The following is a 14,498-nucleotide window of genomic DNA, read 5'->3' as shown; positions in this document are numbered from 1 at the left end:
TATATGTGGCTTGAGGCATCCTGCCTGTCTAGAATATTGTGGATTGCGGGTGGTCACGTGTCCTCCCAGTCTGAAACTTGCTTGGAAGTTGTTACCTGTCAATCAAGGCTAGACTCCGGCCACTCATGAGTGCACACCTTGCCATTGGCTTGTTTAAATGACTTAAGAGTCATTGCTGGCTAGGCGCCTTGACCCAAACTGTATATAATAGCAACACATAGCACGTTCCTTCTCTCTGCCAAGTCCCGGACATTGCTCCACGCCAGGTCACGACCGTGGACATTGCTGGAAGTGTCGCGGGTAAGATACACTTCAGCTGAGCCGTAGAACTGCGAGAGATCAGGGTTGCAGAGACCCGCACCACCCCCCCGCACCACCCCCCCGCACCGGGAATGTGTCCGCAAAGTCCCGAGCTGTAGTGCGAGCACACTTATGTGAGCGTGTAGAGTATAGGCAACCACTGGTATCAGAGTCCAACCTGGGTCTGATGTGAATGTCTGTTGTGACAGAATTATGCTATTATTAATCTTTAGTTATAAAATATATATTTATTTGAAAAGTTACTTTGTGGGTTGGACTAGGCACAAACATAGAACACTTACACTAACCTTTTGAGAGTTGAAATGTTTGCTAATTCATTGTTCAGTGGAAGCTGTGTAAATTGCCATAAAACTGGAGTGAATGTCCATTGAAATGTTGAAGATCATGAATGTTTACTCAGAGAAACATATAAGAAAGCCAAATGTTTGTTAGCTGAGCAGACAGCCCAGAAGCACTTTCTCATAAACTTTTGGAACAGAGGAACTTCAAATAAAATCAGCAGTGATGTCATGTGATTAAAGACCCATCAAGTCACCTTTATTCATACCATGCATTGCACATCAAAGATGAAATAGTGTTTCTCCAGGACCATGGAGCTGATTTACACAAATATGTTAAAATAGAAATTAAAATATTAATATGTATACAATAAAAGTCCATGGTACACTATCCACATATTTTCTGGATATGAATCTTTAATATTGTAATAACTTTAATATTGTACCAGTTTCATATGAAGTCTGAGAAATACAGAGACATCTTCGGTGAGAGAGGTCCTGTTGTAGTGTTCTCCTTATCATAGGAGATGCACAAATCAGTGGTAATGATGAAGAGCCACTTCACTCTCCTTGTCAAAAGAAGGCAGTTGTACCATGTCCATTTGTAATGGTCACTTCAGTTAACCCTTGCCTGGGTTTATGAAATCGTGTGAAACATGTTCCGAAACCTCCATGCAAGAGAGGGGATTTGTAGAAAATCATTCGTATGAAGAAACATTTATCTGAAAACAAAACTACAAGAATTTGTGAGTTTGAGAACTTTTGAACAGCAGTTTTAAAGACTGAATTTCAACACAAAAGCTTTCTGAGACTGAACTTTAAAATGGACTTTTTAGAATTATGCCTGAACTGTTATGGTTTGAGTTTTGCTGCATGCGCGCACACACACGGGTTAAGTAAGATTTTGTATTATTAATAGTTATTAATAAAAATTGTTTTGAAGATACGATTTTCTTGGTGAATTTTTATTGCTGCTGTTTCATGTTGTAACACTATATAGTTATTTAGTAATATACAGTGCCATCCATAATGTTTAGGACAAAGACACTTTTACCCTTTATGCCCCTGTGCTCCACAGTTTTAAATTTGTAATCAAACAATTCACATGTCATTAAAGTGCACATTCTAGCTTTTATTCAAGGTTATTTGTATTCATTTTTTGTTTGATCATGTAGAAATTACAACACTTTTTATACATAGTCCCAACATTTTAGGTTGACTTTCCTCCTGTCTCTTTCCCTTTTTCCTGTCTCCTTTCGCAAAGACATAATCAATTCCCTTATCAAATCAATTAACATCTTTTGTTGTACTATACTTTTCCCCCAGCCAGCACTGTCTTGATTCTGAGATTTCCTGTTTCTTTGCTTATTCTTTGCTAATTCCTTGAGGAAGGGGTCAGGGCCTGAAACGTTGACAATATTATCTTTGTCTGCTGTGAACGCTGCAAGACCAGCTGAGTTCCACCAGCATTTTGGTGTTGTAACAATATTGATATTTGGGGAGAATTTATAATATTTATGGTAGGTTGCATACATACACACATTAAAAAAAGATCTTATTTGAAAGACTGAAGAATTCACATTGCAAGATCTCTGGAGAATGTAAGCACCTTTCACAAGTAGGTGTTAATTGAACTGACGTCATATAAAATGCTTGACCATTGTCTTGCTGGAGTCATGTGTATCCTTTCTGCAAAGTGCTCATAGAAAGGTCACTCCTGGATTTTGTTTATCTAACAACAGATGGGAGCAGAAGAAAGAATTCTTGTTGTTTTGCTCAGGAAGGTGGGGTTTTGCAAGACATGAGTCACATGCTCTCTTTGGAGTTTTGGTTAGAAAAGAGAGAGTTAAAGCTCATTCAGTCAGTGTGTGGGACACTGATAAGTAACTGAAAAGTGCAATCCAGGGAAAACTTTTTGAAACTGATGAAAGCAAGTTCCAGAGCAGTTGATGGCTGGAAATGCTATCTGTCTGATGTTTCTCTTGAAATAGAGGAAGGAATGGAATTCTGTGGTAGCTTGAAGAAAGAGGTTACCATCTGGAAGACCCTGATGGGGCAAGTTTTATCAGTGAGACCCTGAGGTGACTAGTGGTGGTACCTCAGTTGTGGAAATCCTGGAGCAACAAATATCTCTCTCTGCAAACCCTACAAGAACTTTCCTGAGCAGTAAACATTTACCTTTCAAGCACCAAGCCTGGTGAACTTTATACATGTTAAATTCTGTGCACAGTATGGTGATTGCCTGCAACCAGAGAATCTGGAAGAAGAAGTGAGATTGAACTGTGAACCAAAGAACTTTTCTTGAATTGACACACACATTACATATATTACATATATGTCTCCGCTCCATCTTCAACATTCATTGGAGCGACTTCATCACCAACATCGAAGTACTCGAGATGGCAGAGGCCGACAGCATCGAATCCACACTGCTGAAGATCCAACTGTGCTGGGTAGGTCACGTCTCCAGAATGGAGGACCATCGCTTTCCCAAGATCGTGTTATATGGCGAGCTCTCCACTGGCCACCGAGACAGAGGTGCACCAAAGAAGAGGTACAAGAACTGCCTAAAGAAATCTCTTGGTGCCTGTCACATTGACCACCGCCAGTGGGCTGATATCACCTCAAACCGTGCATGTGCCTCACAGTTCGGTGGGCAGTAACCTCCTTTGAAGAAGACTGCAGAGCCCACCTCACTGACAAAAGACAAAGGAAGAAAAACCTAACACCCAACCCCAACCAACCAATTTTCCCTTGCAACCGCTGCAACCGTGTCTGCCTGTCCTGCATCGGACTTGTCAGCCACAAACGAGCCTGCAGCTGACATGGACATTACCCCTCCATAAATCTTCGTCCGCGAAGCCAAGCCAAAGACATATACATGCACTTAGAAGGGGGTAATTTGGGTTAGTATGGTATAAGAATAGAGTTAAGTTAGTTTGATTCTATTTTCATGTTTGAAGTTGATTAAAAATAACTTTTTGAAAGCCACTTGTCTTGCTGAATGTCTATTGCTGCTGGGCTTTGGGGTCCTTTGGGCTCATAAAAGTGTGTTTTTACTACAATCAGCATCTGCAGACTTCTGTATTTCACTCTCTTCTTGATGAAGGGTTCCAATCCAAAACCTCAATCATTCACTCACAGATACTGCCTGACCTGCTGAGTTCCTCCAGTAGTGTGTGGCTCCGGGTTCCATCATCACGCAGAGACTCCTGTGTCCCTCACACCAGATACTTTTAATTCCCCATCCCATATCGAATACCTCTTACAATGATCCAATGATGCCTGAACCCAGCAGGAGGTGGTTAAGCTCAATGTGCAACCTCTCCCTTCAGTAAGTAAGGTTAGTTGCTATACTGGTCAAGTAGAATAAACTAATAGTGATGCTGGTATAGCAGCCCAGTTAACGCAAGCATCAGTGACTCTGGTTCAAATCCAGCGCTGTCTGTAAGGAAGGAGTTTGCACATTCTGTATGGGTTTCATCCCACCCTCCAAAACCTATGGAGGTTTTAGGTTAATTGGGCAGCATGGGCTCATGCAGCAGAAGGTCCTGTGCTGTGTATCTATTTTTTTTTAAATAGAGGTTGTCATGTGACTGAAAATCATAGGGTTACAGAATTGCACTCTGAGCCCAAAGTTTTCAAGGTCTTGGGAGGAAGGTTTTTTTCAGGGGCAGGGAAACAATTGTCACACGATGACAAGCAAGATGAGAGATTTGGCAATATTTTCAGGGATTGAAGTAAAGTGCAGAACAACTGTGGAAGGAAAGGTCAGAGACCTTTACAAGTGCAAGATGCTGGGGAATTCATGGATGCTGCCTGACTTGCTGAGTTTCTCCAGCACTCTTGTGTTGCTGAAGTGCATGGACAAGGGAAGACAGCAAGCTGAGAATGTGTTTGTTATGTGCATTGTACAATGTACATAGGCACCAAAATTCTTACTTATTGCAGCTGAACACGTACTTTGTTTTTTTCTTAAAAAACAAGTACAAAACTATACATAATTGAATAAAAAGAGACAATAAATACAAAACAAAATTGAATTCAGAACAGGCAACTGGGGAATGGAAAGTGAAGGCTGAACTCACAAAGGGTGGAGAGTGGTCCATTGCAAAGGTTCAGGAAAGGACATCTTGAACGGTACTACATTATGTGGATTTAAATTAAAAAGTGTGAAGTAAAATAGAGGTAGCCAAGTAGGTGAAGTTGTGGACTGACATAAGCAATGTATTTTTGAAAAGATCCTTTATTACACGAAAGGTAAAACATCAAAAAGTCATGGACTATCAGTTCAATTTTTGTCCTCTATTATAAAAATAAAGGCAACATCTTTATTCAACTTTTCTTCAACCTGATCTACCAAGAGCAAAGTGTTTATTTATCCTGAGAACTTTTCATGGAGTCAAACAGCATAAAAACAGGCTGTTCGTCACACATCAATACTTAGGGGGGCAGTTCGAAAACCACTGTTCTAGACTAATTCCACTTAACTGACACTTTGTCGATGATTTTCTATGCCTTGGTGATTAAAGTGCCCATCCACATATTGCTTAAATGATCTGAGAGGCTCTGTTTCCACTCCCCTTTCAAGCAGGGAGTTCCAGATTCCTACCTAAAAAATATCTTTCTCAGATTCCTTCTAAATGTCCTACTCCTTATCCTTTGAGTTTTAGGCATATCTCTTATGGTTCTTAAGTTTTTTTTTTTAACCTATTCTATCTAAGCCTTGTATAATTTTGCACACTTCCTTAAGATTTAAATTCTAGTCCTGTCAATAATTGCTGATGTATCGACATGAAAATCTGAAGATGACTCTACATGTAAGGGTTGGAACCCTTTTGGTATTCTAACTCTGAACCTTGTCTGAATATTACTGGTTTTTCCTCAACTATTTCTAAAGGCCTATAAAGTTTCATCAGAAGGAGATGAAGAGAAGCATTGAAAAATAATTGTTAAGTTGGCAGCAAAGACTGAGACTCGGAACAGCAGAGGTACAGAAAGGACAGCCTAGAGTAGAAGTCCAGACTTTGATGACATCTCTCACAATACAGAAGGCCATTAAGTCTCTGTGACTCTGAGTACAATCCCATCAGTTCTATTTGGGTTCAAATCCACTGCTGTCTGTAAGGGGTTTGGACATTCTCCCCGTGACATGTGCTCCAGTTTCCTCTCACCCTCCAAAATATATGGAGTTGCTAAGTTAATTGGGCAGCACGGGTTTCAAGGAACAGAAGGACCTTCTACCGTGCTGTAACGTGAAAAATAATTGAAATATTTCCTACTTACTTCCCCTCCCATGCTATCAACTCTGTCCTGATTCTCCTGCCACTTACTTACACTCAGGATAATTCACAGCAGCCGATTGACCTTGCAAAGCAGCTTGTCTTTATGATGTCGAGCTCTTGCAGTATCCACAGATAACTCACAGGGAATACATGCACACTCCACACAAGCAATACCAAAGATCAGAATCAAGGCAAAACTGTACAGCAGCTTTTATAAATGCTACATCTCTGTTGGCCCAAAGATCAGGTGCATTAATATTCAGTCACCCCTGAGATCCTGAAGGTTATCACCATAAATGCAAAAGCCCAATATCCTCTTTGTGCAGGCTGTAAAATGAATGGTCTGAACCTGAAAAGTTAACTGCTTCTCTTTCCACAGATGCAGCCGACACTGCTGAGTATTTTTTTAAATGTAAAATGGGTACCCAGTTTCAGAACCAGTGCATCCCATTACCAAGAACTGCATTGTTAATGGAGCTTCACAAAACAGTGACTCACAGAAGCTTAATTTTAAATTAAATTTGTTTTAGTAAATAGTGCCTCACATTGTCACAAAATAACCAACACAAAGCCCATAAAAAGCAAATTCAGCGAAAAAGAAATTGGTATAGGTCTTTAAGAAACAGAAACCCTGGAAGAATTTTTGCAGCCAAGCAGCTTCCATGAAGAGACAAACCAGTCAATGTTACAGAGCCAATGAGGGCTTGTGCTTTGGTTTCAGGATTCAGCATGAGCAGTTTGATTTGTGCTTCATAGATCTTTAAGGGGATGACTAGTTAAAATCTCACATGTAATTCTGTCAGGCTTCTGTTTCCAATTCAGATTTCCATTTCAACTTTGCCGATTAATACCATAATAGAAAGCAGAAACAGCATGAGATTTTTTTTAATCTACCTGTTTGACAATATTTTAACAATCCCCACAGAATACAAGCACCTTCTTCTGAAGGAAGTATCCTACAGAACTTTTCTGCTATTTCCCAGATATCTGAACAGCACATTAACATTCTCAGACCACTCTTTCAAATCTTATTCAGAGTGAATGGATAAAATTAGCTGTGAGTATTGAAAATGACCCCGAATAGATTCTGTGTCCCTCATGGCATACTACAGTTCAGCAGTTCCTGATGATCTAATCACAGAAACATGAGATGTTAAAACCAATATGGCTCGGGCTCAGTGAAGTCCATCTCCAAGCCTGTGACTCGACTGATGCTGAAACTATCTACTCATGCATGTTACACTTACGCAAGTAACATCAAACCAGGAATCTTTGGCTTACTGCAGAAGGTTTTCATACAATCATACAGAATGGTAACAGGCCATTTTGTCCCTCGAGTCCTTGCTTCCCAATTTCATGACATTATTAAGAAGAAGAGCAGATATTCTTTCGTCCAATCACCCTGGCCAAGACTAAAACCTTTCCAAAATACAAAGCAGAGTATTAGTGGTTCTGGGGACTTGCTGTGTATTAACTGGAGACCACATTTCCTACAGCTTTGGCTGGGAGACACTTTGGAATATTCTGAGGTTGCAAATGGCATTCCAGAAACAAGACCGGCCTCCATGTTTTAAACTAAAATGTTACATCAGAATGCCAATGGATGTTCTTGTGCATTTAACTGCAGCAACCTGTCTGAGCAGAGGAAGCTTTAATCTCTGTGCTCCATATGATCCAGAAACTCACACTGAAAAAGGGCACTGATTTTTTTTTTACAACCACCACATAAAACATAACAAGAACAAAAATATTAGCATTTTCTGACCAGGTACGAAGTGAAACTTCTGTTCTTCTTGTCATTTCACTGGTTGGAGGATGGCAGGGTTTTATAAGGATTTAAGATTCCCTTTGGATCGAGAATTGCTTTCATCTGCTGCATAATCTGTACTGCCACCCTGGGCTTACTGAAATAAATCAAGTTTTTCTTCTTAAAGCCCAGGCCATGCTCAGCACTAATGCTCCCATAATAGTGAGCAGTCCATTCATACAAGTAAGGCTCAATGTGGTCCAGCAGCTGCTGATCTTGTACTTCAGTTATAATATTCAGGTGCAAATTTCCATCACCTATGAAGAACAAAGAAATATTGAAATGACAGTTTCAAATATTGGTGACACTTCCCCTTGTCTTTAAATGCACCACACATGCCCTTTAAATACCCTGCCAATACCCCAGGCGAAAAACCCCCAGTATGGATTGCTATCTTCATTATAGGAACAGAGCAAATTTACAATCGAGTCAAATCTGGGACAACTAGTGTGTGAAACCTTAACCCTCCTGGTGTTATCCATGTCTATTCCAAATGAGCAGCACATCACTGAGTCTCACCCAAGTGCCCGTAGCCAACGACACGCTTCACCCTCTCCCCCAGTCTTTTCTTCATGTCAACAACAATCTCATAGATTTTCTCCACAGGTAATGAAATGTCGTATTTGTGGACGTAGCCATCACGGGCCAGTGCCTCAGCGATGCGTTCCCGCAGAGCCCAGAGAGCCTAAAGGGAAGAAAAGACACTTTAAACTGCCTGTAATCTCAATGCCCTTCTTGTTCTCCACCTCCCCCACCCCTCAAAAAAACCAATTCCATAACTGATCTGATCTTTCATTGAGTATAGCTGGATGTAATGTGCTTTGCAATGGTACAAATACAGTGGGCTCAATGTTCCATGAACAATTGTGAAACAAGCACCTCACGGATCAATCAGTGTATCCAATGGGCAGATTTAATTATTTGAGCAATTTGCAGTAGTCAGAGAGAATTCCAATTCACAAATCTCAGAGACTATATATAGTGAGGGCAGGTGCTATATTTATAAGTACAATATGTGAAATAAAAAAGGCTGAGTACATTTTCCAAAGAACTCTGGGCTAGCATGGATTCTTGCCCAAATTTAGTATCCTGTTTATTCCTAATATTCCAGGTTTTGGGGATTTTATGGAGCAAGGGTTCACCCCAATTTTGAAGCCCAAATAACTGTGCTTTTGACTTGTCTGTTGAAAGCACTGCCTTTAATCTTAGTGGACAGGACAGTGTGGGAGCAAAGTCAACATTATTTGTTTATAGGTAAACAAATAGGGACTGTTAATAGATTGAAGATCAATGAGAGTATAAACAGGGAGCCTGACCCCACACTGCCTGTTTCCTGCCCAGCTACAAGTTAACATCATACTGTGTATTTCACAAGTGGTCTTTTTATACACAGTTCAGGATTATCACTGACATGTATATGTTTTAATTTATGCCTGAAGTCCAACATCTTGCACTAGTTTATAATGTGGATCATCTCACAGTTAGCAGGGTGGCATGGTTTGTGTAACCATTAGCATAATGCTATTAGAGCACCAACGACCCAGTTTTCAATCTGCCATTCTACATTCTCCCCAAGTCCTGTGTGGCTTTTCTCCAGGTGCTCCACTTTCCTCTCAACCTCCAAAATTCACAGGGTTTGGTAGGTTAATTGGGTGTAATTTAACACATGAGGTTCATGGGGTATCATACTGATTTTTAAAAAATTCTCAAAGCATTCCATAAGCATTGGTAAATTATGTGCAAAAGCAGTGAAAATGACCTTGCCCCAACCTCAATTTAAAATTAATATTTTCAGTACAAAGAAAAATTCTACCGACTGAAGATATTTGGGAAAACATTGCCCAATCTCAAATTCAGTATTTGACCATAAATTTTATTAGATAATACAGCATCAAGTTTGAAATTCACATCAAAAATTCTTTTAAGAAGCATTTCACTCTGAATGTCACTTAAAATGTTCATTATAAAACCTTCCTCATTCTGTAACCTGTAGTGAAATGGGAAGAATGAGACCAGTAGCTAGTGGCCTCGTTTGCACTCCAGTGGTTTATTGAAACTTCCCGTCCAGCACCTTATAAGGCCACAGTTAAGTCTTGCCCTCATACCAGAAATGACATCATAATGTTACCTCGCGTGCATGCGGACCCGACCCGGCTGGTGGAAAATTCTACCCTGGCGGCACCATGTTGACGCGGCTGCGTCACGTGGAGCCGGTTTGCCTGCCGTCAGTAATGTGCACTGCCATACAACCCCCCCGCCCAGAACCGGCGATAGTGTCCTGTGTTGGTTTTGCCTTCGGGAGCCTGCCCTTACACTTGGCTGGCTGTAGGGCAACCAGCTGGCTGAGGTCGAGATGCGCAGGCTTCAGGCAGTTGGCTGTGAACAGTTCCTCCTTGCCCCCAATGTCTAATATGAACATGGTTCTGCTCCTGTGGACAACCTTGGAGGGGCCTTCGTACGGTTACGGTGGGAGGCAGTGTGCACCTCAATGAACAAACACATAGTCAGTTATCTTTAAGTCAGCGGGCACCGAGGTGGGGTGGTGTCCGTGGTGCGAGGGAGGCTGCGGTGTGAGGGAGTCCAACCTGACCCTAAGTTTTTGCAGTGCTTCCCCTCTTTCCCCTTGGTGTCGGGAAGTAATTTTCCAGGAAGGGTTAAGGGGGCTCCATATACCAACTCGGCCAAGGAGGCCCGTAGGTTCTCCTTAGGTACTGTCTGGATGCCAAGGAGCACCCAGGGGAGCTCATCCACCCAGTTGGGTCCAGTGAGGACCAACTTAAGGTGACGGTGGAAACATTCTATCAGGCCGTTGGAGTGTGGGTGGTAGCAGGTGGTGTGTGGTGCTTCGTGCTGAGGAGGGAAGGCAAGCTGTGTCCAGAAGGCCAAGGTGAATTGTGACCCCCCTCTCTGTAGTGATATGGCCTGGTTTCTCAAACTGGGATTCCAGAGCATGAGCACTGCCCTGGCACAGGAGTCTGTGGACGTGCCTGCGAGGGGGATGGCCTCATTCATCTGGGAGCATAGACGACCACCATGAGGAGATACCGGTTTCTCATGAATTGTGCTGGGGACCAATGATATCAACATGGATGTGGTTGGATCGTCGGATGGATGGGAACTTTTGTGTGTCTGTGGACTTTGGAAGCCTGGCAATGTGTGCAGGCCCATTCAGCAACCTGTTGGCATAGGCCATGCCATACAAACTGTATAATGACCATGCGTGCTGTGGTCTTTTTTTTTTAAATTTTTTATTTTTCACACCATAAATCACAATAGCCATGATATACACTTTTTCTTTTTCACACATTTTTCTTTTTCTTTGGCTTGGCTTCGCGGACGAAGATTTATGGTGGGGGTAAAAAGTCCACGTCAGCTGCAGGCTCGTTTGTGGCTGACAAGTCCGATGCGGGACAGGCAGACACGATTGCAGCGGTTGCAAGGGAAAATTGGTTGGTTGGGGTTGGGTGTTGGGTTTTTCCTCCTTTGCCTTTTGTCAGTGAGGTGGGCTCTGCGGTCTTCTTCAAAGGAGGTTGCTGCCCGCCAAACTGTGAGGTGCCAAGATGCACGGTTTGAGGCGTTATCAGCCCACTGGCGGTGGTCAATGTGGCAGGCACCAAGAGATTTCTTTAGGCAGTCCTTGTACCTTTTCTTTGGTGCACCTCTGTCACGGTGGCCAGTGGAGAGCTCGCCACATAACACGATCTTGGGAAGGCGATGGTCCTCCATTCTGGAGACGTGACCCACCCAGCGCAGCTGGATCTTCAGCAGCGTGGACTCGATGCTGTCGACCTCTGCCATCTCGAGTACTTCGACGTTAGGGATGTAAGCGCTCCAATGGATGTTGAGGATGGAGCGGAGACAATGCTGGTGGAAGCGTTCTAGGAGCCGTAGGTGGTGCCAGTAGAGGACCCATGATTCGGAGCCGAACAGGAGTGTGGGTATGACAACGGCTCTGTATACACTTATCTTTGTGAGGTTTTTCAGTTGGTTGTTTTTCCAGACTCTTTTGTGTAGTCTTCCAAAGGCGCTATTTGCCTTGGCGAGTCTGTTGTCTATCTCATTGTCGATCCTTGCATCTGATGAAATGGTGCAGCCGAGATAGGTAAACTGGTTGACCGTTTTGAGTTTTGTGTGCCCGATGGAGATGTGGGGGGGCTGGTAGTCATGGTGGGGAGCTGGCTGATGGAGGACCTCAGTTTTCTTCAGGCTGACTTCCAGGCCAAACATTTTGGCAGTTTCCGCAAAGCAGGACGTCAAGCGCTGAAGAGCTGGCTCTGAATGGGCAACTAAAGCGGCATCATCTGCAAAGAGTAGTTCACGGACAAGTTTCTCTTGTGTCTTGGTGTGAGCTTGCAGGCGCCTCAGATTGAAGAGACTGCCATCCGTGCGGTACCGGATGTAAACAGCGTCTTCATTGTTGGGGTCTTTCATGGCTTGGTTCAGCATCATGCTGAAGAAGATTGAAAAGAGGGTTGGTGCGAGAACACAGCCTTGCTTCACGCCATTGTTAATGGAGAAGGGTTCAGAGAGCTCATTGCTGTATCTGACCCGACCTTGTTGGTCACACATTTACAGTGACTTTTTCTCCCCCCCCCCTCTCCCTCCTCCCAAGCCACCCCCCCACCCCCCCCCTCATCCATTTTAGGTATACAATCTAGGTTGCATTAATTCAGTCAGACAATGTTGTCATTCAACAAAAATACACCAGAAATTCTACAGAGTCCATTCTTTTCTTTCCTTCTCCTTCCATCAACTTAGGTAATGTTTGTCCCCAGTAGGTTTTCGCTATTGTATTTAATGTAAGGCTCCCATACTTGCTCGAATATTTCAATATTATTTCTTAAACTATATGTTATTTTTTCTAATGGAATACATTTATTCATTTCTATATACCATTGTTGTATTTTCAAATTATCTTCCAATTTCCAGGTTGACATAATACATTTTTTTGGCTACGGCTAGGGCTATCTTAACAAATCTTTTTTGTGCATCTTCCAAGTCAATTCCAAATTCTTTATTTTTTATGTTACTTAGGAGAAAGATCTCTGGATTCTTTGGTATATTGTTTTCTGTTATTTTATTTAATATCTGATTGAGATCATCCCAAAATTTTTCTACTCTCTCACATGTCCAGATTGCATGAATTGTTGTTCCCCTTTCTTTTTTACATCGAAAACATCTATCAGATACTGTTGCGTCCCATTTATTTAACTTTTGCGGTGTAATGTATAGTCTGTGTAACCAATTATATTGTATCATACGCAGCCTCGTATTTATTGTATTTCTCATCGTTCCAGAACATAATTTCTCCCATGTTTCCTTTTTTATCTTTATATTTAAATCTTGTTCCCATTTTTGTTTAGTTTTACCATTTGTTTCCTCATTCTCCTTTTCTTGCAGTTTAATATACATATTTGTTATAAATCTTTTGATTAACATTGTATCTGTAATCACATATTCAAGGTTACTTCCCTCTGGTAAACTCAAATTGCTTCCTAATTTATCTTTCAAGTAGGATCTCAGTTGGTAATATGCCAGCGCTGTATCTCCAGTTATATTGTACTTATCTCTCATTTGTTCAAAGGATAAGAATCTACTTCCTCAAAAACAATTTTCTATTCTTTTAATCCCTTTTTTTTCCCATTTTCTAAAGGAAAGGTTGTCTATTGTAAAAGGGAGTAGCTTATTTTGCGTCAATATTAGCTTTGGTAATTGATAATTTGTTTTATTTCTTTCTACATGAATCTTCTTCCATATATTGAGGAGATGGTGTAATACTGGAGAAGTTCTATGTTGTACCAATTTTTCGTCCCATTTATATAATATGTGTTCAGGTATCTTTTCCCCTATTTTATCTAATTCTAATCTCGTCCAGTCTGGTTTTTCCCTTGTTTGATAAAAATCTGATAGGTACCTTAATTGTGCAGCTCTATAATAATTTTTAAAGTTTGGCAATTGTAAGCCTCCTTGTTTATACCATTCTGTTAATTTATCTAGTGCTATCCTCGGTTTCCCCCCTCTCCATAAAAATTTCCTTATTATTTTCTTTAACTCTTTGAAGAATTTTTCTGTCAGTTGTATTGGCAATGCCTGAAATAAGTATAGTATCCTTGGAAAAATGTTCATTTTAATACAGTTTATCCTTCCTATCAGTGTTAGTGGTAGCTCTTTCCAATGCTCTAAATCGTCCTGTAATTTTTTCATTAGTGGATTGTAATTGAGTTTATATAATTGGCCTAGATTTTTGTTTATTTGTACACCTAGGTATCTTATTGCCTGCATTTGCCATCTGAATGGGGATTCCTTCTTAAATTTTGAGAAATCCGCGTTATTCATAGGCATTGCTTCACTTTTATTTACGTTTATCTTGTATCCCGACACTTCTCCATATTCCTTCAATTTCTTATATAGTTCTTTTATTGATAGTTCTGGTTCTGTTAAGTACACTATCACATCATCCGCAAATAGACTGATTTTATATTCCCTGTCTTTTATTTTTATTCCTTTTATATTATGATCTATTCTTATCGATTCTGCTAGTGGTTCTATAGCTAGCGCAAACAATAATGGTGATAGTGGGCATCCCTGCCGCGTTGACATGCTTAAGTTAAATTGCTTTGATACATGTCCATTTACTGTCACTTTCACTAACGGTCCCTTATATAATGCTTTAATCCAATTAATATACTTCTCCGGTAAACTGAATTTTTGCAATACTTTGAACAAGTAATTCCATTCTACTCTGTCGAAGGCCTTCTCTGCATCTAAAGCAACTGCTACTGCAGGTGCTTTATTTCCTTCTACTGC

At 41.2% G+C, this 14,498-nt stretch overlaps 1 protein-coding gene across 3 annotated transcripts in view; it reads right to left on the bottom strand.

Annotated features, from left to right (window-relative positions):
- Window positions 1-847: 847 nt before the first annotated feature.
- Window positions 848-14,498, bottom strand: part of d2hgdh (D-2-hydroxyglutarate dehydrogenase) — a 51,452-nt gene continuing 37,801 nt past the window's right edge. For 2 of the 3 annotated variants that reach the window (XM_069896447.1, XM_069896449.1), the window contains exons 8-9: window positions 8,211-8,376; window positions 1,342-7,948 (exon numbers count right to left, since the gene is read on the bottom strand). In XM_069896447.1, the coding sequence (XP_069752548.1) occupies window positions 7,686-7,948; window positions 8,211-8,376 (429 nt within the window). In that variant the 3' untranslated portion in view covers window positions 1,342-7,685. The other variant, XM_069896448.1, reaches the window with a different exon arrangement.

Source organism: Narcine bancroftii, chromosome 9, assembly GCF_036971445.1.
Source record: "Narcine bancroftii isolate sNarBan1 chromosome 9, sNarBan1.hap1, whole genome shotgun sequence".
In the NCBI taxonomy this organism is placed as follows: Eukaryota; Metazoa; Chordata; class Chondrichthyes; order Torpediniformes; family Narcinidae; genus Narcine; species Narcine bancroftii.
Note: the sequence above shows the minus strand (reverse complement) of the source record. Positions and strands in the feature narration are given on the sequence as shown.